The following is a 27550-nucleotide window of genomic DNA, read 5'->3' as shown; positions in this document are numbered from 1 at the left end:
GAAAATGAAAAATCGCCAATATTCAAGCTGTGTTGGCTTGAATGGTGCTGTGTGCCCGGGGGCACCCAAGGCTGTGCACCACAGGCGTGTGCCCCATTTTGTCCCCCTGTGTTTGCTGTCCACAAATGGGTGAGGGACATGGACTCCAAGTCCACAAAAACAGAGGGGCGAGTGTATATAATGGCTTGCCTGCAGTCCCTCAACACTCTCAGAAACACTTTTTTCCAGTTAAAAACTGGCTGAAAGTAGCAAATATGTCATGCGATGACAGTACAGTGGTGCCTCGGGTTACGAAATTAATTCGTTCCGCTGTCAATTTCGTAACCCGAAAGGCTTTCGCAAGCCGAATCCCCATAGGCGCTAATGGGGAAAAGCCGCGATTCCGTGTGAAATCGCGCCGAAAAGCACCAAAAGTTTTTTCGTAACCCGAAAAAACTTTCTTAACCTGGAAAATTTTTTTTAAATTATTTTTTTTCGTATCCTGAAAATTTCGTAACCTGGGTATTTCGTATCCCGAGGTACCACTGTACTACCATGCATGGGACAAAGGATCCTTCCCTCTACACACATACAGATGCCCACTTTACCATAAAGCTGTTATCTTTGCTACTTGGTGAGTTTAGAAAGGAGTATGAATTATTACTTTCACCAGGAGACAAGGAGCCCTGGTGATGCAGTGGTTAAATGCCTGTATTGCTGCCACTCAATCACAAACCACAAGGTTGTGAGTTCAATGCTAGCCAGGGGCTGAGGGTTGACTCAGCCTGGCATCCTTCCAAGGTCGCTAAAATAAGTACCCAGCTTGTTGGGGGCAAGAAAAGCCTTCTCTAGGGGATCTTAGGGCTCTAGGTGGTTCCCACAGTCTCTTAAATAGTGTGGACTTAAGCCATGTAGGGCTTTATAGGCTGTGACCAGCACTTTGGATTGTGCTCGGAAACAAACCGGTAGCCAGTGAAGCTGTTTCAGTACAAGATATTGTATTGAATATATTCAGTATATGCTCCCTATAACTGGCTCCAGTCAGCATTCTAGCTGTGGCGTTTTGGACCCATTGAAGTTTCCGAACAGTTTCCAAAGGCAGCCCACGTAGAGTGTGTTACAGTAGTCCAAATGAGATGTAACGAAGGCATGTGTCACTGTAGCCAGATCTGACGTCTCAAGAAATGGGTGCAGCTGGAGCACTAGTTTTAACTGTGCAAATGCACTCCTGGCCACTGCTGAAACCTGAGCATCCAGGCTCAGATGGAGTCTAGGAGCACACCCAAGCTGCAAGCCTGAGATTTCAAGGCGAGTGTAACCCTATCCAGTTCAGGCAAAGCCCCAATTTCCTGATCTTCCTTACGACTCCAGGAGCACCTCTGTCTTGTCTGGATTAAGCTTCAATTTGTTTGTCCTCATCCAGTCTATTACTGACAGCAGCCACTGGTTCAGCACAGAGACAGCCTCCTTGGAGTCAGATGGAAAGAAGAGATAAAATTGGTTTCATCCACCTGCTGATGTCACTGCACCCCCAAATTCCGGATGATCTCCCCCAGCGGTGTCATGTAGACGTTAAACAACATGGGGGACAACACAAAACCCTGTAGCACCCCACAGGCTAGCAGCCAAGGAGTCGAACAGGAGTCCCACAACACCACCTTCTGGGTCTGCCCCTTCAAGAAAGACCGGGACCACTGCGTAGCAGTGCCCCCAAGTCCTATCCTAGAAAGGCAGCTCAGAAGGATACCATGGTTGATGGTATCGAAAGCTGCTGAGAGTTCTAGCAGGACCAACAGGGACCCACTCCCCCTGTCCAGGTCCCTGCATAGGTCATCCATCAAGGCGACCAAATCTGTCTCTGTGCCATAGCCTGGTCTGAAGCCAGATTGAAATGGATCTAGATAATCCATTTCATCCAGAAATCCCTGGAGCTGAGAGGCCACCACTCACTCCAGAACCTTGCCAAAGAATGGAATGTTAGAGACTGGCTGATAGTTATCTAAAATGGTGGGATCCAGGAGGGTCTTTTTCAGTAACAGCTTCACCACAGCCTTGTTTGGGCAGGATGGAAATTTGTCTTGCTGCTGTGAAGCATTCTCCACTCCTTTTGCCCACTTGGCTAGTCCCCCTCTAGCTGCTTTCAGAAGCCAGGAAGGGCAAGGATCCAGTATGTATGTGGTGGTTTTCATTGATAGTTCTGTTAGTCTGTTTCCGCATATAATGGAAAGGGAATGAAGGAATCAACCAGCACCTGTGTCTGAAGAAGTGGACGGATATCCACAAAAGCTCATACTAAAATTATTCTCAGAGGTACGGTTTAATTCCTTCATTCTCTTCCCCCTTTTAATTTTATCTAGTAGTAGAATAAATCCTAAAATGACATCACATTAAGTGCAAGTACAAAGCATAAAAAACATCAGAACAAAGTAAACATCCTATCAATAAAAGTACAGTCGCCCCTTGGAACTCCGTTCCAGACCCCCCGCGAGTTCCAAATCTGATGCATATTCAAGCCCCATGGGCTTGAATGGGGTGCATGCATGGTGGTTGCCCCCTTGGCAGATTTTTAAGTCTGTGGATTACAAGTCCACAGACTTGGAGGGTTGACTGTGCACTCATCTCTCCACATTCGCTGGGGTTAGGGGCACAGGACCCCTGTAAATGTGGAAAAACCGCATATAACAAAACCACTATGTTTTTACATGAGAGAACATTCTCTCTAGGAATCTCTACTCCTCCAGTACAACTTTGTTGTCAACACCTTCCAGATGCTGACCACAGAATTGTGCTAGAAGAGCTACAGATGCCTAATGGAGTGTTCTCTCTAGGAGTCTCTAGGTCCTTCAGTGTGACTTTTGATTAAAGTTGACCATAGAGTTGCACTGGAGGGCCTAGATATTCCTATAGAGAACATATTAATAAAATATGTGAATAATGAAATCTACAAAAGCCAAAGCTGCAGATGTGGAGGGATGAGTGTAATGCTGTGTACTCATGTACCTCTGCTCCCAAGCTGCAAGTGCAGTTTTATCAAGGAACGCAACCCCTTCAACACAGGCTGAAATTGTTTAATCTGTATTCCTAAGCATTATAAATTGGGGGATAGCAGCATTTTAATAATTTTTTTCTTACCAGGTGGTCATGAAAATTTTGCCAAAATGATAGATGAAGCAGAAGTGTTGGAGTTCCCCATGGTTGTGAAGAACACGCGTGGTCATAGAGGTGGGTATAAAAATCTGTGCATGATAGCTACAGCACTGAATGAGAATTGTGCTTTGTCCAAAGTGTTCTGGCTGTTTTGGGGAGCAAACTAGCCTGATGTACAGAAATTCAGTTTATTCATAGTAAGATCCAAGTTGTTACAAGAGTTAGAGATACCATTCCTTGCTCACATAATAAACGTCCTCACTAAACTGTTCCATATTTTTCAGCCTGTAGATTTATAAAATCGAAGTATTTATCCAGAAGAACAAATCACATAATTTCATTTTTCAGTTAGAATTGTTATAATTGTAAGAGAAATTGTAAACTTATTCTTCCAGCTTGCCAAAAAGTATTATATTTGGCCAAAATTATCAGTGACATTCCAGTATAAAATTTAATTTTGTATTTAAATATTCAGTTTATATTAAGTTGATGAAGCAAAACCAAACCTTTTTAGTTTGTTGTTTGTAAAAACAAAAACAACTTCAGTAGCTATTTTCAGGTAAACTATTCTTAAGTTTCATTTTGTTAAAATGAAATGAAGGCTGATAGGTGACTCATGCTCTTTTGATAGGAAACAGAACTTGACAATATCTTTGATTTATTTTCCTCTCCTCCCATAACTCCACTAAGGTTGGTATCTTCCAAACCTGAACAATTTAATGATAGATTGTTCCTGTAGCTTCTAACCACTACTCTTCTAATTTCTATTTAAATATTGGTTGATTGATCATTTTTATCATACAGGTAGTGCAACTTGGAATTACGTACAATGATACCCAGAAATGACTCCCTCCTCCTTACCCCAAAAGCAAAAATGGCATTTCCTTCATGGTGTTTGTCCTCTTCTCTAGTCTATACAGCTTCTCAATAGGCTATAATATACATACATATATACATACATCTATATTGTGTGTGTGTGTGTGTATAGATAGATAGATAGTAAGTAAAATTGGACTCCAGTTAAATTGATGATGTTACATCTGATTTTCCAAAATAGGCAGGTATTATCTGCAGAATTTAAACATTCAAAACAAATGAACATGAGTGTAGTTGGAAGATATGGTATAAACAAAATGATTTGTTTTTCCAAGCAGTATAATGGAAAATCAGACTGTAGATAATCACAAAAGTCTGCAAAAGGTGGACTTCAGTTGTTAAAATTAGGTGGCAACCTTTATTTTTAACTTCTATTAGTATTGGGCTAGCTGGCATGCAGCAGAGCTCTACCCTTTGGCTGTCATCCCACATTCTTTTCCTTTGAAGAGTCTTGTGGATCCACATGTGGCCCAGAAGATTTCATCCAGTAGGTTCTAGGGTTATGTGCAATAAGACATTCATGTTGTTTAAATATTTATTTCCAATTACTTTGGCCAGCAGTAACAGTGGAAGCAGCAAAAAGAGTAGCAAAGAGAGGCCATATTCAAAGGACAGCATTCTAACCTTACAGTGAAAGGAGCAAGCAGAAGAACACAATCTTATCTCTAGATGTGAAGTCACAGGCCTAGCCATATACTCCAAGACTGGGGAGGCTGTAAATGAAATCTTAGCAGTGTGCGATACCAGAGATGTAACATGCTTCCTACGCACACTTTCTAGCTAACTACTTCTTCCTCATATAACCCATAATGCTTTTCATTTTGATAAGTGCCCTTTATCTCATCTAATTTTGCTTTTCTGAGTTCACTGGCATCGGTCTATATTTGTTGTTTACCATCCCAACTTCACTTCACTCGATACAATGTGGTTTATCACACCAGCAATAACTTGTGTGGTTGTGAGCTTTTAAAAAGCTGACCTTTAATCCTAAATTCTATTGTTCCTGCTCATCTGTACGCTGTCACAGATTGTGGAACAGGACAAACATATGGAACAGTATCAGCGTTAGAATGCAGTGAATAGTTTTGCCAGTCTTTGTGTTCCAACATAGCTCCTCTGCAAGTTTCCATGACAGAAAACATGATATAGGTGTGCCCTCATTATATTCCTATTTCTGTCCTACATGGGGCTTCATATGATGACTAATAGTTGAGTCACGTTAGATCCAATCTTCTTCTTATCTAATTTTATCACTCCTCTTTATCTAATCTAAAACCTAATTGTGATCTGCATGGCATTACATTGGGAACAGAGACTTTTCCTTTGTTTCTTTGCCTGTCTGTTGCCTGAGAGAAAGCTAAGAGAGACATGGGGACATAAGTCGCAATGATAATCAGTAGCATGAGAGTTCTTGTACCAGATGTGCTGACATAATGGACATATGTTCTCATCATGGAGAGAGGATATCATGTTATCCCCAAACTATAACCACAGTGGAATTCTTTGTAGTTTTGGTTTGTGTTGATCTGTGTTTCTTGGGGTTGATTCTGTATAGCAGAAGGGCTACTGTGTGGCTAACAATAATAGCAGTTGGACTAAATCATGGAATATTCACTTACAAAGTTGTCTTAATCCCATATGTTATCTGTTGTACAAAAGACACTGCTACTAGCTCTTGAGGAAAAGAAAGTGTTAAACCAACATATATTCCTTGTACTGTGTATGCAAGGAATTTATGAGAATATGACAGACTTCTGCAAAAATCATATTTTGTTGATTCTTTGCCTCAGTCTTCTCAGAAGAGGCAAAGGGTGCTCAACCTGAAGATAATGGAGCAGAGGACAGAATAGGGGAATTTCAGCACAGAATAAGCAAAGAGGTAGTACATAAATACCTTTTTAAATGAATATAAGTCTCCGGGACCAGATGAACTACATCCAAGAGTATTAAAAGAACTGGCAAATGTAATATCGGAGCCATTGGCAATAAATTTTGAGAACTCCTGGAAAACAGGAGAAGTCCCAGCAGACTGGAGGAGGGCAAACGTTGTCCCCATCTTCAAAAAGGGAAAAAAGAGGATCCCAATAAGTATCGTCCAGTTAGTCTGACATCTATACCAGGAAAGATTCTAGAGTAGATCATTAAACAGAGAGTCTCTGAACATTTAGAAAGCAATTCCATAATCACAAAGAGTCAACATGGGTTTCAGAGAAACAAGTCATGCCAGACAAATGTGATCTCTTTTTTTGATAAAATTACCACCTTGGTAGATGAAGGGAATGCTGTGGATATAGTATATCTTGATTTCAGTAAGGCCTTTGACAAAGTTTCCCATGACATTCTTGCAAACAAGCTTGTAAAATGTAGGCTAGACAAGGCAACTGTTACATGGATTTGTAATTGGTTGACTGGTTGACCCCCCAAAGGGTGCTCAATAATGGCTCCTTTTCATCCTGGAGAGAAGTGACCAGTGGGGTCCCACAGGGCTTTGTCCTGGGGACAGTGCTATTCAACATCTTTATCAATGACTTGGATGAAAGAATTGGGGGCATACTTATCAAATTTGCAGATGACACTGACTTAGGAAGAGTAGCTTATACCTCAGAGGACAGAATCAAAATTTAGGCCTGTTACAGACTGCCAAAATAAAGCTGCTTCGGGTCTCTTTGGAGGTATGCTGTTTAAATGATGCATGCATCCCAAGAATCCAGAAGCTGCACCAAAGCTGCACTCCAGTGCTTAGGAATGGAGCATGGCTTTGGCGCGACCTCTGGACTCTTAGGACTCATGCATCATTTAAATAGCATACCTCCAAAGAGACCCGAAGCAGCTTTATTTTGGCAGTCTGTAACAGGCCTTAAAATGACCTGAATAAACTGGAAAGCTGGGCCAAAGCTAACAAAATGATTTTCAACACAGAAAAATGTAAGGTACTGCACTTAGGGCGGAGAACTGAAATGCATAGATATAGGATGGGGGACACCTGGCTGAACGAGACTACATGTGAAAGGAATCTAGGAGTCCAAGTAGATCACAAGTTGAACATGAGTAAACAGTGTGATGAGGCAGCTAAAAAGGCCAGTGCGATTTTAGGCTGCATCAATAGAAGTATAGTGTCTTGATCAAGGGAAGTAATAGTGCCACTCTGTTATGCTTTGGTCAGGCCCCACCTGGAATACTATGTCCAGTTCTGAGCACCACAATTAAAAAAGGATGTTGAGAAACTGAAGTGTGTCCAAAGGAGGTCATATTGAGGAGGAAGCAAGCTTGTTTTTTGCTGTTCCAGAGACTAGGACCCGGAACAATGGTTGCAAGTTACAGGAAAAGAGATTCCACCTCAACATTAGGAGGAACTTCCTGACAGTAAGGGCTGTTTGGCAGTGGAACACATTCCCTCAGAGTGTAGCAGAGTCTCCTTCCTTGGAGTTCTTTAAACAGAGGCTGGATGGCCATCTGTCGGGGATGTTTTGATTGAGAGTTCCTGCATGGTAGGGGGTTGGACTGGATGGCCCTTGTGGTCTCTTCCAACTCTACAATTCTGTGATTCTATAGACATCATGACCTCCATGATAGCCATTATTTTGTGTGGAAGGCAGTGTAACTCCTTCCAAATTAGTTCATCAAGGTGTTTCATCTGAAATGAGACAATTCCATCTAAAGGGATGACTTTAATTGGTGATAACATCGTCATGTCTACATGATTAACTAAAAATTGTAATGGGACCCCAAACCATCATTTTCTAGATCAGACAAATGGAAATTTCATTATTATTTCTAATACAGATGTTTGATACTGCTGCGTCCTTTTAGTATTTCTGCATTGGAGAATGACAGCTTTCAGGTCAACAACAGAGATTCCAGGAAAACCAAAAAGTTCACTTACTCATTCCTGCACAATGCTTTTTCTGATGTCAGATTTGTATCCATTTATTCTTTTACAAAGAAACTGGTCTGTTTGTCCTATGTAGAAGGCAGCATAGCATAGCTGACAGATGACAGTATAAATTACATTTATGGTAGCATTGGCAGCTTGGATGAGGTGATGGAGGTGATGCTGGGACTTACGTGCAAATTCTTAGTGTGTCATGTTTTTGTTGTGTGCCTACTTACTGCTGATGAATAACTCTTTTGCTAAGGAAGCTATCTATAAGAATGTGTAGACCTAACACTTAAGCCTTTTTGAATAAGATTGTATTGAAATACAGGGATGGCATATCATATTTCCTTAAAAAAATCTGCAGCCATATTTCCTAATTTAAAGATTTTAAAGAGAAGTGACTTGCTTATTTTACCAGTCAGTAAAAGGACTAACTCCATTCTACCAGCCTCTTATCTGTTTGACAGAATGATAGGTTGTCTCCAATAAGGCATAAGTGGAGAAAGGGTGGGGAGAAAGGATAAATTGGATTGTATTTTTTTTTCTCCTAGACGCACAGAATTGTGACTCTTGACTGCTCAGATATATTTGTGATGATTTATGCAATAACTTTACTTTGGAACTGGAGGGAATATATACTGTAAATTATAACTTATAATGCTAATGGTACTTTCCTAGATGTGGTGGTATACAGTTAAATGAAATTTACATCTAAATGATATCAAGCATTTTAATAATACTGTAATGAATTCTTAAAATATTTATACTGCAGAATTCATATTTTGGCAAGAATTTTAAGTATTTTTGCATTGCTCCATCGTACTAAGCATTGTAACTGGCAATTACCGCTGAAAACTGGGTTTATTTTTGGTTCGTCAATTAATAATACACAGCACCTTGGAATCTCTGTCATCTTTGGACTGTGATTGGTGCAGCCCTCTGTTTTGTGTGTCTAGAGAACCCAAAACCTGTTGCAAAACACTCTTGCAACCTAGTACTACTAGAATAGCACGGAATGGTACAGGCCAAGATTGAAGGATACTGACAGACCTATACTGAGGGAGTTGAGAGCTGGAATAAGCCTTGGAAAATTGTGAGTTTGCTTTAAGGTAAAGTTTTTTTTCAAATTTTGATACTTTTACAGCACTAAATGTGCAAAGTGCTTTGAAAATGTTATTTATATTCATTCGTACACAGTGCTGCCAGGTGTATGCAAGCACTGAGAATGAGGCTTTGTAGATACACTGCTTTTCCCTACCTTTTACAAAGTTGCAGAGAAATTCCTGACCCCCTTTCACCTCCTGTTCTCTCTTCCTGCAGGTAAAGCTGTGTTTCTGGCGAGAGACAAGCATCATTTGGCAGACTTGAGCCACCTAATTCGTCATGAGGCCCCTTACCTATTCCAAAAATATGTCCAGGAATCCCATGGCAAAGATGTACGAGTCATCGTGGTAGGAGGCCGTGTAGTGGGTACTATGCTGCGTTGTTCAACTGATGGTAGAATGCAAAGCAATTGCTCACTTGGTAAGAATGGAGATGTGCATACTCTTGGTTGGATTTAGTGCCCACAAAAGAGAATGTTCACATTAATTTAAGTGGCAGATATTTAACATTAAGTTCCGTTACAGAAGTTTCGTAGAAGACAAGGTAAAAGGTGATGTATCCAGCTACATTGCCATGTTTGAAAGAAATGGAAATTCAATAGCATTTACAGTGCAATCTAGTGGACTGCCTTCAGTTTAGATTGTTCCACTACTCACATCTACAGAGTTGGCCGTTCTTATACCCAGGGGTTTTGTTCCAGGGCCCCTGTGGATAACAAAATCCATGGATGCTTAAGTCCCATTAAATATTTCCAAGTTGCGGATACTTGAATTTATAGATAAAGAATCTGTGGGTATAGAGGGATGACTGTAAAAGAATAGTAATGCAGCTCATTGGTTCATCAGCCACTTTCTAAGGCTGATGAAAATTCAGCTGCTGCTTAATAATAGTTAAGTGGCTAGTAATAAGCTGCACAATCAGCTATTGTGTCTAGAAACTTTAGCTCTTTGAAATTACCCACTTTTTCACCATTTCTGTCCTTTTTGTGGATCTTATGTCCACGATTAACACTATCCCTTTTGACTTGATGAGCCCGTCAAGCCCATTTCCTATGCTTACTTTATTTTGTTTACTTCTTTGTTTTGTCTCTCAGAGATGAGATTGCTGAACCCTATGTGAGTGCTTTTATCCTTTGATCTTTCCTTCCCCAAATATTTTAATGTAACCTCTGGTTTAAAGTAGTAGTAGCTGGATTCTTCTGTCATTCAGGTGTGCTCCATTGTTTTGATATCAGCTCCCCTAAGTATTTCCTAATGTCTAGCCTTAATACTATAATCTTGTCCAGCATTGAGACCTGGCACCTTTAGAGCCAAAAAAATAGTCCTTCTACAGTTCAGTAGTTGAACAGGGAGGGGAAGGAAAACATAATCCTAAACTTTATTTTTTATTTTTTGTGGTCAGGTGGCATAGGAATGATGTGCTCACTGAGTGAACAAGGCAAGCAGCTGGCAATCCAAGTATCTAACATTTTGGGGATGGATGTTTGTGGCATCGACCTCCTAATGAAGGATGATGGCTCGTTCTACGTCTGTGAGGCCAATGCAAATGTAGGTTTCATTGCCTTTGACAAGGCTTGTAATCTTGATGTAGCTGGTATCATAGCGGACTATGCCGCTTCCCTCCTTCCCCCCGGTCGCTTGACACGGCGCATGTCTTTGCTCTCTGTGGTGTCCACGGCTAGTGAGACAAGCGAGCCAGAGCTGGGCCCTCCAGCTAGCGCCACTGTCGACAATATGAGTGCCAGCTCCAGCTCTGTCGACAGCGACCCTGAGACCACAGAGAGAGAGTTGCTCACCAAGCTCCCGGGGGGTATATACAACATGAACCAGCTAATAGCCAATGAGATTAAGCTCCTGGTGGAGTGATGCCACATGTAAATATGACCAATTTTCTTGTACTACTTTTTTTTTAATTTTAAACAACCAACTTGTAGTGCTGTTTATCAGAAGCAGCTTTATGGAGGTGAAGGGAGGGTGTTAGCCAGGGAATCAAAATCAAAGCATGCATGTTCTGTGAATGCTGCTTTTGCTACTTATTAATCTTGCAGAACATACATTTAGTTGATACTTTTGACAACCAGTTTCCAGTTGGTAGTGCCCTGTTGAAAGCCTACATTGGTGTGCCGGGGTAGGGGTGGGGAATTAAAACCTTGTTGTTTCCATTAGGGATGCCATAGTGATCTTTAAACCCATTGCAGAGCGTGTTCACAGGGATGCATTTTAGCTTGATTGGTGATTTTGAAGTTTGGAAAATTTAACCAAAAGCATCTATGAACTAGTTTATCTGCAACCATCCCCTCACCTCATTGGAGCTCAGTCCTGTTGGTTACTTTATACACCCCTTTGTAGGGGTTGAGAGACGTTAGGGCAGCCAATTTTTGTTTCAACAGAGGTTCTAAATATCATTATTTCCCATCTAAGTAAGAACTTGCATCCTTGACAAACAGCCCAGATTGGCCTTAAGAGCCCTAGCCTTCAAGCCAGTTTAACATTTATTTGTTCAGCATGAGGTTTTGAGAGAAACCTGCGACTTCTGCCACTTCAGTATTAACAGATGGGGCTATATCCATACGTGCATATTTAAAGCAAACATCATTTTCCTTTGGAGAAAGATTTTGCTATATGTGTGGATTTTAAAAATAATTTTAAATCCTAGGGGTTTTTTTGGGGGGAGGGGGTTGGAGAAGAAGTGTACAAATTTCCTTCTGTCTTGCTTATTGATGGCAGAAGTGGCATGTTTTCTTTTGTGCAAAAGGCAAAGATAAACAGCACTGTTAACTTTTGGTGTACAAAATAATGTTTAATCCAATGTGAAAAAAATTACACTAGTTTAAAACAAATGTGCATTGACTTGTATTTGTTAGTGTTCTAGTCCTTTTTGCAAGATAAATGCTATGTTAATGTTTCATTTTTAATACATACTTGTCCAACACTTCTTTTTTCCATGTCTGCATCTTCAACAGTGGCCAAACTTGAAAATACCCATATTATTTAACATTACCACTATTTAACAGCAAAAGCAGCAACAAGTAAACACTTCAATAAATAAATAAATAAAAGTCTGTTACCTAGAATAATGTGGGAGGGGGTGTGGAGGAGGGTTGAAGTGGTTGCAAATTTCAAAACTACTTTGGATTACACTTCATATGTTACTACTATTATTAGTAACTTTCTATATAGAAGACATTAAAATCTAAAGTAGCCTGACTTTCTTAAGGACAAATCCTGAAGAGAAATAAGCAGGTTTTGGTTTGGGGAAACAAATGCAGGATATTTTGCCAGTAAGGCCCAGCCAGAATGGGAATATAATTTAAGGCCACAAATGTGTGGATCTCAGGCCCTTATGTATGTGTCTGTATTTTGCTTTGTTTTGTCATTGGTTTTGTCTGTCCAGTTCGTCACTCTTTTTTCCAGAATGCCTGATGATCTCCTCTCCCAAACCCCACCCAACCCTGATACTTCTGGCTGTGCATTTTCTTATTAAATTTGATAAAAGAACCAAAACAGCAGCTTTGGGTCTGTTTTAATGGCCTCATCTTCCTCCTCCTCACCCATTTCTCACTATCTTATTTTCTTTGGGGTGTATGCAGCATTGAAATGGAAGAGAAATATATAGATATGTATATAAAATATACAATTGCAATTGAAAAACAGCAACCAAACACCACAAAGTAAAATGTTTGTAACAGAAAAATGGTTTATGGAAAAATTTTAAAGGGTGGGCAGTGCTGCTTTTATCTGGATACATCAGAGGAGCCTGTCTCCCCTGCCCTCCAAGGCTCTGAGCTTCATTCCTCTGGCCTGTTCTTCCCACTTGGCTCTCTTTCTCTCACTTGGATCTTAAGTACACACAACGTATGGACACTACGCAAAGAAACATCAGGAAGCAATAAACAGAAAAGTGTTAACCTGCTCTTGTGAAGGTTTGATTATGCCTATTTGTACAGCTTTTTTGTTTGCTTTTTAAAATGTAATTATGGCTTTTTTTGTAGAATTAAATATTATTACTTTTATCATTATTATTAAAATCCAGTGGAAGGCTGAATGTTGGCATTGCTAGTGAAGCAAAAAGGGTATGATGCAAATGGTGATTTCGTATACCAATTTTTTTTTCCTTGCTTGGTGGTTTTTCAGCCATCTGCTAACTATATATGTGTCTTCTAAAATACAGGTTTCTCTGAAAATCCAGTTGAATATTTCCCCCTATAATTAGTTTAAACATTGAGCATCTTTCAGGAATGTCAACAAACAAGTAATCCTCTTTTAGCTGATAGAACTTTAGACACTTCTGTACCTTTCACAAGAAACAAATTGAGTCCAGAAAGGAGCTAGTAACTCTGACAGTTCTGATTTGGGGCTATATTAAGATTCTACATTGGTGGAACAAAAATGGTTTTGGCAGCTGTCATTTCCACATCAGACTTCTCCCTCCACTTTCTTGATTTAATTTACAGCACTAGAAATGCAGTGAAGGTTTAAAAAGAAAATACTTACAGAAAAACACACAAACAAAACATGAAGTGCGTTTCATACTTTGGTTTGTCTGCTTGTCACAAGATGGTCACAGGTTCATTGTGCTGTGTGTTTAAGAAAAGACTGGATAATCTGGGTGAAAAAAAGCCTCACACTTCATGTAAGCAGAAGCTTCCATTTCTTACCAAAATCTCACCAAACATATCATACAGTAATAGTAGATCTCCCCTTTCTTGCCTTTTTGTAGCTATAGTTGGGTCGTGTTGTGGAAGAAAGTTTTTAAAACATGAGAACTATGCTAGTTAAAGAAAATGGATTGTGCTCTTAAAAAACAGGGTCTAGCTTCCACAGACAGTGGTGCTACATGTTGCCATGTCCTGAACAACATTGGCTTCACTCAAATACATTAAGAACACCAACATTACTTACCATAGTTTGGATCATTATGTTGAAATAAACAAATGTTAAGTCAGAAACCAAAGTCTCAGCACAGGCAAGTGCTGGAACACATCATAACACTGGAAGCAGCTACTCAGGGTTGGGATGATGGAGTTCCATGTGTTTTATTTATCATATGGCAATTTTGCAGTTTAAATTATGACATATATGCATTTTTTATTGTACAGAATTGCAGATTGTGTTTATAGTCTTGTATAGTTTTGTATATTTTCAGATCTTTAATGGTATGATGTGGTAAAACATTTATAAACCTTCCTGTCATTCTGGAACATTGTGATAGATCATCAGTAATACATGATGGAAAGACAGCATGCTCCCGGACTACTTTTGTTGTTGGTTTGCACTCTGTGTCCGAATTGTGCAATTGTATCTCACTGACTCTGCCGAGCAATGAATCACACAGAAAATCTGCTAAGAAGAGTGCTCTGGACCTGCAATGCTTAAAAAAATAAACAAAAAGACACTACTATTGATGCTACAATGGACAATTACTAGACTCATCGTGCAAAATAACTTACTTCAAACTTGCAAGCTTCCCAGATTAGAAGAGCCCAAGTTGGTTAAATGTGTAAGGGCTTAAACTTTGTAATGTGTATCAACATGTACCATTCTTTCTCATGGCTCACTCTTTTTGAGAAGGTTTATGAGCTATTTGGCTGGTGTGAGACTCACGACCCACTCCTGTTCTCTCTATGGAATTGTAGGTGCTCAGACAGGTAACCTCTGCTGCTACTGTCTTTTATTTTTAATTTTTCACTGTTCTAGGAATTTCTAAAGTATTGTAGGATTTATAACAAAACATTACCTTTTCCCTTTTGTTTTCTCTTCTTTTAATTTGAACCTCTCTGACCTTGAAGGGTGATTTCTGGGATGTTCTGATGGTGGTTTGGACCACTGTTGGAAGATTCCATAGCTCTCATATTACAGTTTTCAGTTGAATGTCTTTTATTTGCTTAATGCACTGTTAATAAATTGATGTTTTGGGGTGTGGGATTTGTAATTCCTAATGAACACTGTTCTGCTATGTAAATATACACACATACCCTCTTTTTTCTTATGTTTCTAACAGTTCACACTTTCTTACTGTTCTTTGCAAATACTTTTCAGGAGTCAAAAAAAGTCAAACAATCCAGAGAAAAACTTCCCTTCTCCCCTTTCTGATGGCAAGAGAGAAAGCTTGTGAAAAATCCCTGAGAATGTTCTTCCCTAAACTTTTCCCCCCTGTGGTAAAACAGTAAACGCAGCAGTTTGGTGGCATCCAGTACCGACCTGTTGGCAGGTAACTTTCAGCTCTTTTGATCATCCCATGTTTTCTAACGTTCATTTCTTTTTTCCTCTTCCCCAGTGTTAATAAGACTGCTATACTAAAACAAAGGGTCTTAGGAAGCACATTGACCCATCTCCCGTTTTTAAAAATGGTTTGCTTTATTAATATTATTATTTTGCTAGAGCCAGGTTTTAATAAAACCTCTGGATTCGAATATTGAAGTAGGATCATGGAAAGAATGAAATGAAGCAACCTGTATTGTTAGAAAGGGGTGATGGGATGGTGTGTAATTACATAAATTCTACCATCTCCACTCTTCCATGTCCCTCTTTCCCTCTTTTCATTTACCCTTCCCCCACTCAAAATATGCACTCTTGGCTTAAGTTTCTACAGGGCTTTGGTGCTTTCCGGGGCACAGCACAAAACTAATCGGCATCAATTAATAACAGGTATGAAAAATTAGGTGTGAAAATTTGTATATAAAAAATACTTGAGTTGGACTGGTTGGAGGATGATGGTTTCTTTGTTAATTTTTGAAGGTGACCATATTTGAGGACGAATTATTAACATTTGCTGCCTAGCATCATACCTGTGTAAACAATATTTGGTGGTTCAAATTATACCTTGTAAGCAGTGTATTAATAGACAGATTCTTAGGTAGAAGTACAATGGCAAAGATAAAGCTAATAATGGAGGGAATTTATTACTGGGAACAACAAATGCTTTAGATAAAAACTCCCAAATCATTTTGAGTAATGCAGCAAGATGACAATTATTTTAGCATGCTGTTAAGCCTAAAAATCAATTACAATTTTGTGTCCAAATTACCTTGAGAAAAATGTTTCTCTGCTAGTTTGATGTAATACCACATTTTGAAATAGATAAGACAGAATACTTTCTCAGGTATTCTAAGGGGAAAATTTTGTAAAATTTCACAAATGGTGTGTGCTGTATTATTTATGCTATTGCTTCTTTTTACAAACACTCTTCAAATCATTGGCAAGTCTTTACTCCTTTGAGTAGATATCTGTGCATTGGCTTCTGTATAGAATGAATCTGTCTTGTGAGGCTTTTTAGACAGAGTGTCAGTTTTGCAAACATTTAATCAAATGCACCCCCCTTGTGTTTCTCTCCATACACAACACATACACACACAGTAATGTAAAAAGAAGGCAAAGTATTTGCTTAGATTATTTTGGTGATGGGATTGCTACTGTTTTGGGGTCTCTTTTGTAATTCTCCCCTTTACACAACACACACACACACACACACACACACACACAAGAAGTCATGTAAAAACAAGGCAAAAATAATCTGCTTAAATTCTGCAGCTGAGGAACAGCCTGCCTTTTGTGGTCCCTTTCCCCACAAATCAGTTTTCAAGCACTTTGCTAATTCATGGTGACTGATGAAATCTCGTTTTTTCGGCTTACAGATAGAATAAAAAGGGAAAGGCTGTGCTGTTTTTAAGTTGGTGTAAAGTCTTGTGAATTGGCAACTGAAGAAAGTGATCCTCAGTGGGATCCCTTCCACTCCTCCCATTAAATATAGTCATGTGACTAGTTCTGAAAACAATGCTCTTCTAACTGGTGACATTTGCCCCTTTTGATGGTGCCAGACTCAGTGTCATGTCTCTGGCTAGCTGGGATAATTTCAGGGAAAAGAAAACCGGGGGGGGGGGGGGGGGGGGTGTTGTTGAAGCAGCAGGCACCTGGAAAAAGATTGATTGTGAATGATGCCCAGCACTGTTAAACTGGTTGTTTTTATTTATTTATTTTACTATTTTGATCCCACTCCCCCAAAAATAATGCTTATGAGATCTGTGCCTTCAGAAAGTTTGTTTGGTTTTGTATTGTTCTCTCTGGCTTAGTCTCTCTTTCCATATGTATCTGGGATGTGCAGCCAGAAATATACTAAAAGTCAAGAATTACATAGCCTGGTTACCACATTAGAAACTAGATGAGTTCCTGTTGAAATGTCATAGTATAGAGACACATGGTGGCAATTGAATCTCCTTCTTTAATCTCTCTTTTATCCAAATAGCTTTGTCGGGATGGCTTCCAAAAGTCATTCAGTTGTTGCAGAATTCTCTTCTGTCCATTGTTTTTGTGAAGGGTATGGGGGAGGATGTGGGAAGAAATCTTGGAATAAGCCTTGGTGCCTTAAAAGGATCCCCATTGTGTCATTTTCCTGCGAGCTGAACAAGAACTTCTCTATATACCCTTGTGCTGCAACAGAGTGTTAAAACTGGTAGGTGGCAGCAGAAGAAGAAACTAATGCAGATGGCACCCGTGAACTGAGAATGCTGCCATGTGGGGAGAGATGGATTCCAAAACATTAGCTGGTGTAACGTGCAAAGATGAGAGGCAGCTTCCCTGACTTGTCAATCTGCTTGGTGAGTCTGATTCTTGATCAATTCTTATCCACCATAATGGATGTTTTAATTCCACATATCTGCTTAATCTTGAATGCTGACTAAAAGCCATTATGGAGAGCTGACAGATCTGTGTGAGTTCGTTGATGTTGTGACATTTATTTGTCAAGGAACAGTACTAAGCAGTTCATCCCAGTCTTTCTTTGTATATTGTTCAGCCACTTTCTTGTGCTAAATATATCAAACACGTTCTTTAAAAAAAATCCTTCATGGCGTACATGTAGGATTTCATTTGATCCAGTTGCAAATCACATTTCCTCCAAAATAACTTCTTATTCACTTTGCGGTAAAAGAAATGACAGTTAAAAACAACAACAAATTTGGTTATAAATGTAAACAGAATGTGAAATTTGACCTTGATCTTATTGTGGTCCAGATTCTCAAATTTCCAAGGAAAATTTAGCTCCATAAAACCATTGGCTCACCTCTGCCCATCATTTATGAAGGGCAACACTTTGTGACACAAAAGCTCATTGGTAAGAATCTTTCAATAAATGAGTAAACTGATAAGTATGTGTGATTTCAACACTTTTTAATTTTTAATGATTTCCATGGGTTTTCAGGATTTTTCTTACAGAAATATACAGTATTATTCTTTGAAACACCAAGCATTGGAACACATTGGAAACCAGTTGTAGCTATACAAACAGTTGTTACAAAAGAGGTTTTTAATAACTACTTGTAAGTTACAGTTACTGTATGATACCACATCACAATTGATCTGGGACACATAATCCCAAACAGATTTTAACCACTTTTTTTAAAATGCCTAACACAAGACAAATACCTCTTAAATTTGATCTAAACATGGTCTACTAGTTGAAGATATCTTGGTATATTTCATATAGTTTTTATGCAAGTAAATAATTTCAAACATTTTCTAGCTGCTAAGCAAGCAATTTCAAGATGTTGTGCTGGATTTTTTTTTCCTTTTGCATTTTGCTTATAAAATTATTTTTGCATAGAAAAGTGTATTCTTCACAAAAGATACCTTTCTGTACAAAGCGTTTTTGTGTAAAACCCCAACTTTTTGCAGACAGTATTTTGGGAGGAAAATCCTGAAAAAGGAAAGCTGTTGTAGCTGTTCCCAGTTGTATGATGGCATGTCTCATGTTGAAATGTCCATTTCTCTACAAAGTTTAGAAAATTTGAAGTTATTCTTTAAATGCCTGGTCTAAACATAATCTCCTATAGGCTGCCAGGAGGAAAAAAGTGGGGAGCAGTTGAGCACAACCCTATTTCCGTGCACACCACAATCTTCCCTTGATGGTTCATGGCTGTTCAGCAGGGACCCAAATCTCTCCTTGAAACAGTTCTGCCCTGAATAGTATATGTATCAACCCTTCTGGCTAAACTAGCTTATATACTTGACTATAGGTCAACGTCATGTGTAAGTCAAGGGCAGAATTGGGGGCAAAAATTATGGATTTTGATTTGACACTTGGGTAAGTCAAGGATAAAACTTAGGAGCAAGTAGCAAAGGATGTAAAAGACAAAGCAAAGGAAAACAGTGCCAAAGAACTTACACATTTCTGGCGGGCATAAATGTTAGTGCTCGCCCTAAAGGCTGGATGGGTGAGGTGGGACCAATGTTAAACAGTGGCTGTGAGGTATGTAGAGGAGGCAACCAGGCACAGGCAGGGCTAAGAAAATGCACACATGTCAAAGAGGATGTAAAGGCAAACTGAAATGGTGACTATGGGGGGGGGGGGGGGGGACAGATCACCCCATTGGAGTGGCATCCCACCGCCACTTTCCTGGATCAGGGCCGCAGCAACCGCATGCTGCAACCCCAATCTGACTCTAAAAAGAATGGCAAAATGCCACTCCTTTTAGTGCTGGCAAAAAGGTGCCTTTGCTGCCGCTACAGCAGCTTTTTGGCGCTCCTTTGGCACAGCGTGTCTAAATCCTGTGCCAGTGGAGTGCTGTAACAGCCCCCGCTGTGTGGTTGGGTGTGTGGCATCACACCAATATGATGCCGACGTCAGGGCGCACAGCATTAATATGCTACGCCCCTATGCCGGTGCTTCAAGACAGTCTGTTTAGCCCCTAAGTTAGCAGTGGTTATAGCTTGTAACTAATGTGATAACTTTGTCTGATTTTTACCCAGAACAGCTGATAAACATACACAGATGGCTTATTCAGTTTTTTCAAAGTTTCTAGACTTTTACATGAATATATATACAGTACTTGTAGTAAAAGATGATTTGTGTTATTGCACAACTTCCTTTTAAAAGAAAAAAATCAGAACAGGCAGGGATACTCCATTCTCATAATTTTTTAATATTTGAAGTTATAGCTGTTATACATAGAGTCAAAGATGTGTAGCCCAGTGCTTCACTGTTTGATTTAAATGTGAAATTTCCTGCTTTTTGAGATCCACGTTTCCTTTTGGTTCTTTTTTCAATCGACCTGATTTTTTTTTACACTCATTAGTTTTTAGTGGTCCTCTTTATACAGATCTTTAATAGTCTAAAAGTACATTATGCAGGAACATTATGGAAGCTAAGCATGTCTGTATTGAATACATGTTTTAATGGGAGATAGATTGGAATCACATGCTACTGTAACTTGCATAATGGAGGAAATATGCTATGTATGACTGTAGCATACAGTCTCTGACATGTTCATTTTACTTCACATACCTTTCCTCTCGTAAGTTGATACCTTTTGCTTGCCTGCCTCTGGACCCACGTTTACTTTGTTTCTGGAATACTCTTGTATTTTCTCATACTGCCTGCATTCATCCTTCCTGCCTATGCCAAAAGCACACAGCCTCTTCTGTCTTTAGGCTTCTGTGTGAAGCTTTTCATTTATCCAGGCAACTCCTTGGCAGAAAGAGAAATCATCGACCTGGCTGTGGTAGGGCAAACAAGATATTGACACAGACAATCAGGTGTATATATAAACCAAGATCCTGAGAGGAATTCAGGAATGTGGAAGATGGGCAAAGGGAATGAATTCAACCCCCACTTCTTGCCCTTCTTTCCTGCCCTTTGTTATTTGAAGCACTTTTCTCCCAGTCTAGCTGCGGTAGCAGAAGTGAGCTAAGCTAGGGAGAAAATGTCTCAGACTGATGGAGCCCAGCCAGGTAAGTTATATCTGTGACTCTGAAACAGAGGAAGTCTTCAGCTTCCCTGACATGCTTTATTTCACATTAAGACATTAGTGCAATATTGTATATTTTATATGATTTATTTCCACTTGTCATAAACTTACTGATCTTGACTTTAAAACTCAGATTTCCAGTTTGTACCTCAGCAGATTCCTGATAGTAGGATCCCTCTGCAAGGATCTATGAGTGCAGCAAGTTCATTTGATAAAGAATGAGAGTCCATTTCAAAGTGTTTCACTGCTATCCATTTCCTTACAAATGAAGATTTCAGAAAGACCCACCAGTTCAACAGACAGTGGGTAGCAGAAGTACCACCAGCATTCTAATTGTATTCTCATGAGGAGACTGGAGGAATAAGCAAGATTGCAGTTTGTTCTCTTATGTCTTGGGGGCAAAACTGCCTCTCCCTGAATTCCAAAAATGTTTTGTTCCAAATGATAATTTAAGAGATGAGCTTTGGGTATGGCAGGAAGTAGATTACCATTAAGATCTGGTGAAACTGCTTATGCAAATTTTTCCTTTTTGTGAAATATTTCCACAGGACTTTGTCAGCAGCCTCAGTGACTGAAGCTATTTCACCACAGGACAGGTAATGTATGACAGGGGGGTAATGGCAGCAGCATGCTTTACCAGTCGATTTTAGCTCATATTCTCTATGTGCCTCTTTCTCCCCCAATAATGAAGGGCCGTCTTCAAGGCTAGCCAGTATCTTTGATGAGTCTCTGATGGCTACCAGTGAAGAAGCCAAGTATTCTGGTTTTCTGGTTTTTGTGACTTGTCTCCATTTCCCCTTTTCACCTTCTACAGTTCTGAGTTTTTTATTACAATAACTGTTTCTCTCCCTGTCTTATTTCTTTAGAGTCATGAAACGTCAAAGGACTGAAAGTCCTCTTCTTGTCTGGGTTTTGGTCCTTCTCCTTTGTTTCTTCAGCTATGAATGGATTGTTGCAAGAAGGTCCAGAGTCTGAGACAAAATGGTGGTGATGATAATAATGCGTTCATATAATAGAAGATACTTAATAAAATGTGAAATTTTAATTTGTTTTGGTGTGTGCTCTTTCTTGCCGACAACCTTCTCTGATATGTTGCTGATACGTTGTCTATAGAACTACCAGCAACAGTACACCATTGCAAACTGGTTTCTGCATTTTTTGCTTACCCAATATTCTTTACAGTGTCAACTAAAAAACAAACAAATACAAGATCACACAAGTCTTGAAAAGTTGGCTTCAATCTGTAATGGTACTTAATTGGTCTTACTATGTGTAACTCTGTGCCAGAAAATCTCATTGTAGGCAAATGTATTGGCTTCTCAGACAAGATGGCCCCACTGTTTCTTTCCTCAAATCTACATCCCAATGTTACTATGCCATATGTGAAGTACCCTGTCTTCCTAATGGTATGTTGTACCAATGCCTGCTATGGAACCTTAACCTAATACTCCAGAGGACAGGGTTAGAATTCAGAATGACTGTAAAGGCTTAGAGAGCTTGGCCAAACCACACAAAATGAATTTCCACAAGGAGAAATGCACAAACAATACAATACAATGTATTACAATGACCAATGCAAAAACAGTGCAAGCAATACAGATACAAAAGAAAAGTAGCATGGAGATGCCTCAGAAAGAGTTATACAGATACTAGGAGAAATACTATTGTACATCAAATTTTATCAATTTTCTCAGTGATTCAAAGCCTAAATAAATTCTAAAAACTATATGTTAAGAAATTATTCAAGTAGTAAATGAGATGGTTAAAATTAAACTTAAAACACCATTCTGCACCGGCAAGTTATTTCAACAATGCAAAAACCTGCTGCCTTGGCTGTAGTCCCTGGCTGATAGTCAGCTGGGAGGTAGACAGTATAAAGTATGTCAGGATTACCTGGTATTTTTTGTAAGATTGATACTATAAAGTAATAATGAAAAACGGCAAGGAAGTCCCTCAAACATATCACATATTAGGGTGAATATACATCAAAATTAATCAATTTTATCAGTAATTCAAAACCTCGGTAAATTCAGAGAACTATATAGACACCATTCTGTGTTGGCAGGCTATTGTAGCAATGCAAAAACATGCCACCTTTTTTGTAATCCCTGGCTGTTGGTTGGCCAAGAAGTAGTCAGTATAAAATGTATCAGAATTACCTGGTATTTTTCGTAAAATTAGTGCTATAAAATAATACCACAGATCATGGTTTAAAGTGTAGTACAATAGGACATGTCCCACTATTTCTATCTCCCCAGACTCACAAGGACATAGACGCTTACAAAGTGGTTTGTTATTATATCTTCCCACAAGTAAAGCTGATGGAAGTACATTAAATTTGGCCAGAGTAAAAGCTTTTCTATACTTTGGTTTTATTAAATAGTTCAAATATGCTGCAAGAGCAAAGCCTCTTCCACTATCTTTAAAAATTGGAGGTTGCGCTTATATGATTAATGACCCATAACTAAGATGACAGATTGTGAGAAGCCCAGGGATTACACTTTTTCCTCAACCAACATTTTCCGTCTTGACTAGAATATGTCACCGAAGGTCAAAGGGACTAGACCTTTGGGGGTAAATAACATCTTTAACCAAAAATCTAATTTATATATCCATATTTGCAATTCAGTAGAAATTAAACCCAATTCCAATCTGAGGAAGGCATTTGGCACACAACTTGGGAGGCAAAGAATAGTTCTCAGACATTTTGATTGAAGTTTCCAAGGCTACATTGTTTTTAAACACACACATTTGTGCTTCACTTTAAACATATGAATAACTGAAGGAACGTGTTGGTCTTTGCTATAAAAGAAGGAGATAAGTGAATTATAACTCCATTGTATATTTGCTATTGCGTAGGAGATTTCGGCTCTCCAAGATCCAGTGAAATGAAAAATCACTCCCAAATATTTGTAAGATTTGACCTGTTCAAGTTGATAACTGTTCACTTACCAACGATGCTTGCATTTTTTCCAAGTAAAAATTAATACTTTGCATTTATCATGATTGTTAATTGTTCAGAATTGCAATATGTTCCCAAAGTTCTTAAAAAGCACCTCAGACCTACACAAGTAAAATGAGAGACCTGCATCATCTACATAAAGGAGTGTGGATATAGGTCTCCCTGCCAATTTAGGTGGATGAAAGTTCTCTCCAGACAAAGCTTTGACCAGTGAATCAATGTACAGTGGACCCTTGTTATACACTGGGGTTTGATTCCAAGATCCCCTGTGGATAACAAAATCTGTAGATGCTCAAGTCCCATTAAATATAATGACATAGCAAAATGGTGTCCCTTATAAAAAATGGAAAATCCAGGTTTCATATTTGAAATTTATACTTTTTTTTAACATTTTCAAACTGGATGCTTGAATCCGTGTATAAGAAGGGCCTATCTATCTATCTATCTATCTATCTACACACGCACGCACGCACTTACATAGAGAGAGAGCCAAAAAGCAAACCTTGATTATGCCATTTTATTTAAGGACACCATTTTACCACCTCGTATGTATTGGGACCTAAGCATCAACAGATTTTGGTATCTGGTGGTGGTGAGGAGTCCTGGAACTAAACCCCAGCAGATACGAAGATGCCATACATGTGAAAGGGATGTAGAGGTCTTAGTAGATCATAAGCTGAACATGAGTCAACAGTGGTGTGGCAGCTTAAAAAGCTAATACAATTTGAGGCTGCATCAATAGGATCTAGTGTTTAGATCAAAGGAAATAATAGTGCCACTCTATTCTGCTTTGGTCATGGTTCACTGGAATCCAGTGTCCAGTTCTGGGCACCACAATTCAAAAATGATGTTTAGAAGCTGGAGTGTGTCCAGAAGAGGGCAACCAAAATGGTGAAAGGTCTGGAAACCATAAAGTCCTATGAGGTGCGACTTAGGGGAGCTGGAGATGTTTAGCCTGGAGATGAGAAAGTTAAGAGGTGATATGATTAGCCCTGTTTAAACATTTGAAGGAGTGTCATATTGAGGATAGGGCAAGCTCTTCTGCTGCTCCAGAGACTAGGAACAACAATGGATTCAAGCTATAGGAAAAGATGTACCATTTAAACATTAGGAGGACCTTATTGATGCTAGGAGCTGTTCAACAGTGGAACACACTCCGTCGGAGAGTGGTGGAGTCTCCTTTGGTGGTTTTTAAACATAGGCTGGATGGCCATCTACTGGGACTGCTTGGATTGTGTGTTCCTGCATGGCAGAAGGGGGTTGAAGTGGATGGCTCTTGGGGTCTTCTATGATTCCAAATTCACATGCTTGACATGGTAAGAAGTTGTCAGTTTTTAAAGGCTTTTGTTCTTACTCCACGTTTCTCCAGTACAGAACTCAAGGCATCCTCCAGTGCAATTTAAAATATAGTTAAAACGATGTACATAGATTCTTTATCCGTGGACTCAAGCATTCACAGATTGAACATATTCAAATACATACACACACAATCATATGAATATGAGTCTGTGGATTCCATCTCCTGTATCTACATTGCCCTCTGTGTTTGAAGCTGAATGACTCTACTAGGGAACAGGCTTGATACTTAAGTCCAGGAAACCTACCACTTCAGAGGTTAGACCTCCTGTGTACAGAGCACTGAAGAAGCAGGTGGTGAGGATGTGATGAAGGGGAGAGGGGTAGTGGGTTCATCCTTGCTCCCACCCTAAGGCAACTCTTTGGAGACAATTGCTAAATAATCTCTCCTTGTTTTTTACACAGAACTCTGCCTGATGGGAGAGGAGTGTGACTTTCAGAATCCCAACAGAAAGAGGTACAGTATATGTGGAAAAGCCAAGAGAGAGCACCAACCAAAAAATAACTGCTCAGAGGTAACCAGATAACTGCTTAACACCAGCAACCAAAGCAGGCATGACACTGAAATGAAAAGGTGGTAAAGGAGAAAAGAGGGGAGTGCTTCAGTTGTGTATTCCAGCATGGCAGGGGGTTAGATTGGATGGCCCTTGTGGTTTCTTCCAACTATGAATCTAAATTCACATACAGCTGACTTGTATCTTTGAGATAAGGGTGGGACCTGTTTTTTGTTTTGCATCCAGGCCAAGAAATGGGATGGGGTTTCAAAACTAGAAGTGGCCAAATTCACTTTTTCATTGGGAGGAGGAATTGTGCTTGTGCCCTGTTTAAACCAGTAGCTGCTTGAGGGCTCCAGGAGTGGGGGGAAAAACATTGGTTTTTCATGGGAATTAATTGTACTGGGAGGCATTGGCCTGTATGTCACAAAAATAGAAGGCAGGGGGCTTCATGTGGCCCAAGAATCTCAGTTATTTCATGCTTGTTTTAAAGAGCGAGAGGAAAAATTCTGGCAGGTTTAGTCAATACAACAATCTTAATATGAACATGAGTCAAAAGTGTGATGCAGCAGCTAAAAAAGCCAACGTGATTCTAGGCTGCATCAATAGAAGTATAGTGTCTAGATCAAGGGGAGTAATAGTGCCACTCTATTCTGCCTTGGTCAGACCTCACCTAGAATACTGTGTCCAGTTCTGGGCACCACAGTTCAAAAAGGATGTTGAGAAACTGGAGCATCTCTGAAGGAGGGCGACCAAAATGATGAAGGGTCTGAAAACCATGCCTTATGAGAAAAGACTTAGAGGACTGGATATGTTTAGCCTTGAGAAGAGACGGTTAAGAGGTGATATGATAGCCTTGTTTAAATATTTGAAAGGATGTGATATTGAGGAGGGAACTAGCTTGTTTTCTTCTGCTCCAGAGAATGGGACCTGGAACAATGGATGCAAGCTCCAGGAAAAGAGATTCTACCTCGACATTAGGAGGAACTTCCTGACAGTAAGGGCTGTTTGACAGTGGAACACACTTCCTCAGAGAGTGGTGGAGTCTCCTTCCTTGGAGGTCTTTAAACAGAGGCATAGCAGGGGGTTGGACTGGATGGCCCTTGTTGTCTTTTCCAACTCTAAGATTCAATGATTCTATCATAGAACATGGTTGAAGGGCTGGAAGCTTCCTTTCTACACAATTCAAAAAATCAAGTATTGTTATCAGTATCTGCATCTGAAAACCCTGTAATGGTAGTGCAGCCCCATGGAGGAAGCGAAGAGAACACAGCTGCCAATTCCATAAACAAATGAAATTGGCCAGACAAATTTGCTTAAGAGAAAGGCAAGGCAAACTAGAACCAGGTTGCTTGGCTCAGAGACTGTGGGCTTTTAAGCCAAGAAAGCATAATTTTTCTTGGCAGAACATACCAAAAATGGCAGCACTGTGGAGCAAGAAAATGATCCCAAGTTCAAGAGTCGATGTGAATACATACACAGTGAGCAAACAAGTACCACCATTAAGAGTCAGTAGGTTGCGGGCTTGTTTTGGAACAACCAACTTCCACTGTCAAGCATTTGAAGCATCTTGGGGATTTGCACATCTAGTCAGCATAAAATTGTCTTCTGCATCTCTTGAACTTCTTTTACCTTTTTGTTTTCTGTAGGTGTCACTGGGTCTCATGCCTGAGATAATTCGTACACAGCTTCCAATGAAAGGGAGAATTTTATCAAGCACTAAGGCACCAATGTTGTCACCACAGTCTAGCATACCTTCTCTGATCTGGTGCCCTCTGGATGTCTCAGATTACAATTCTCTTCTTCCCCCCACCACTATGTCTTCCCATTCCTTGCTTTTTCCTGCTAGTAGTGACATCTTTACCTCTTCGGAAGTGTAGCTGAACCACAGGCATCAAATTCTTCTCTTTGGCAGGGACCATAGCCAACATAGCTGGTGCAGTGAAACTTTTGGTACTGGTAGAGTATTCTTATGCCTTCTCCCTGTTGCTAGACAGCATCAGACACACACCATT

The 27550-nt window shown here is 39.6% G+C and overlaps 1 protein-coding gene across 5 annotated transcripts in view; it reads left to right on the top strand.

Annotated features, from left to right (window-relative positions):
- RIMKLB (ribosomal modification protein rimK like family member B) overlaps positions 1-21759 on the top strand; it is a 49507-nt gene extending 27748 nt beyond the window's left edge. The window contains exons 5-11 of one of the 5 annotated variants that reach the window (XR_016276998.1): positions 3115-3201; positions 9200-9403; positions 10385-14630; positions 15022-15193; positions 17419-17576; positions 21272-21319; positions 21590-21759. Coding sequence is in view for 1 of the 5 variants with exons in the window: in XM_089489149.1 (XP_089345275.1) it covers positions 3115-3201; positions 9200-9403; positions 10385-10848 (755 nt within the window). In the remaining 4 variants the exon portion in view is untranslated. The other 4 variants (XR_016276992.1, XR_016276980.1, XR_016276986.1 and 1 more) reach the window with 4 other exon arrangements.
- The last annotated feature ends 5791 nt before the right edge of the window (positions 21760-27550 follow it).

The sequence above is a fragment of the Sceloporus occidentalis genome, unplaced genomic scaffold (genome assembly GCF_023333645.1).
Source record: "Sceloporus occidentalis isolate IW3139 unplaced genomic scaffold, rSceOcc1.0.p SCAF_1, whole genome shotgun sequence".
NCBI classification, from domain to species: domain Eukaryota; kingdom Metazoa; phylum Chordata; class Lepidosauria; order Squamata; family Phrynosomatidae; genus Sceloporus; species Sceloporus occidentalis.
The sequence above is the reverse complement of the archived record's forward strand: the minus strand, read 5'-3'. Positions and strand labels throughout refer to the sequence as shown.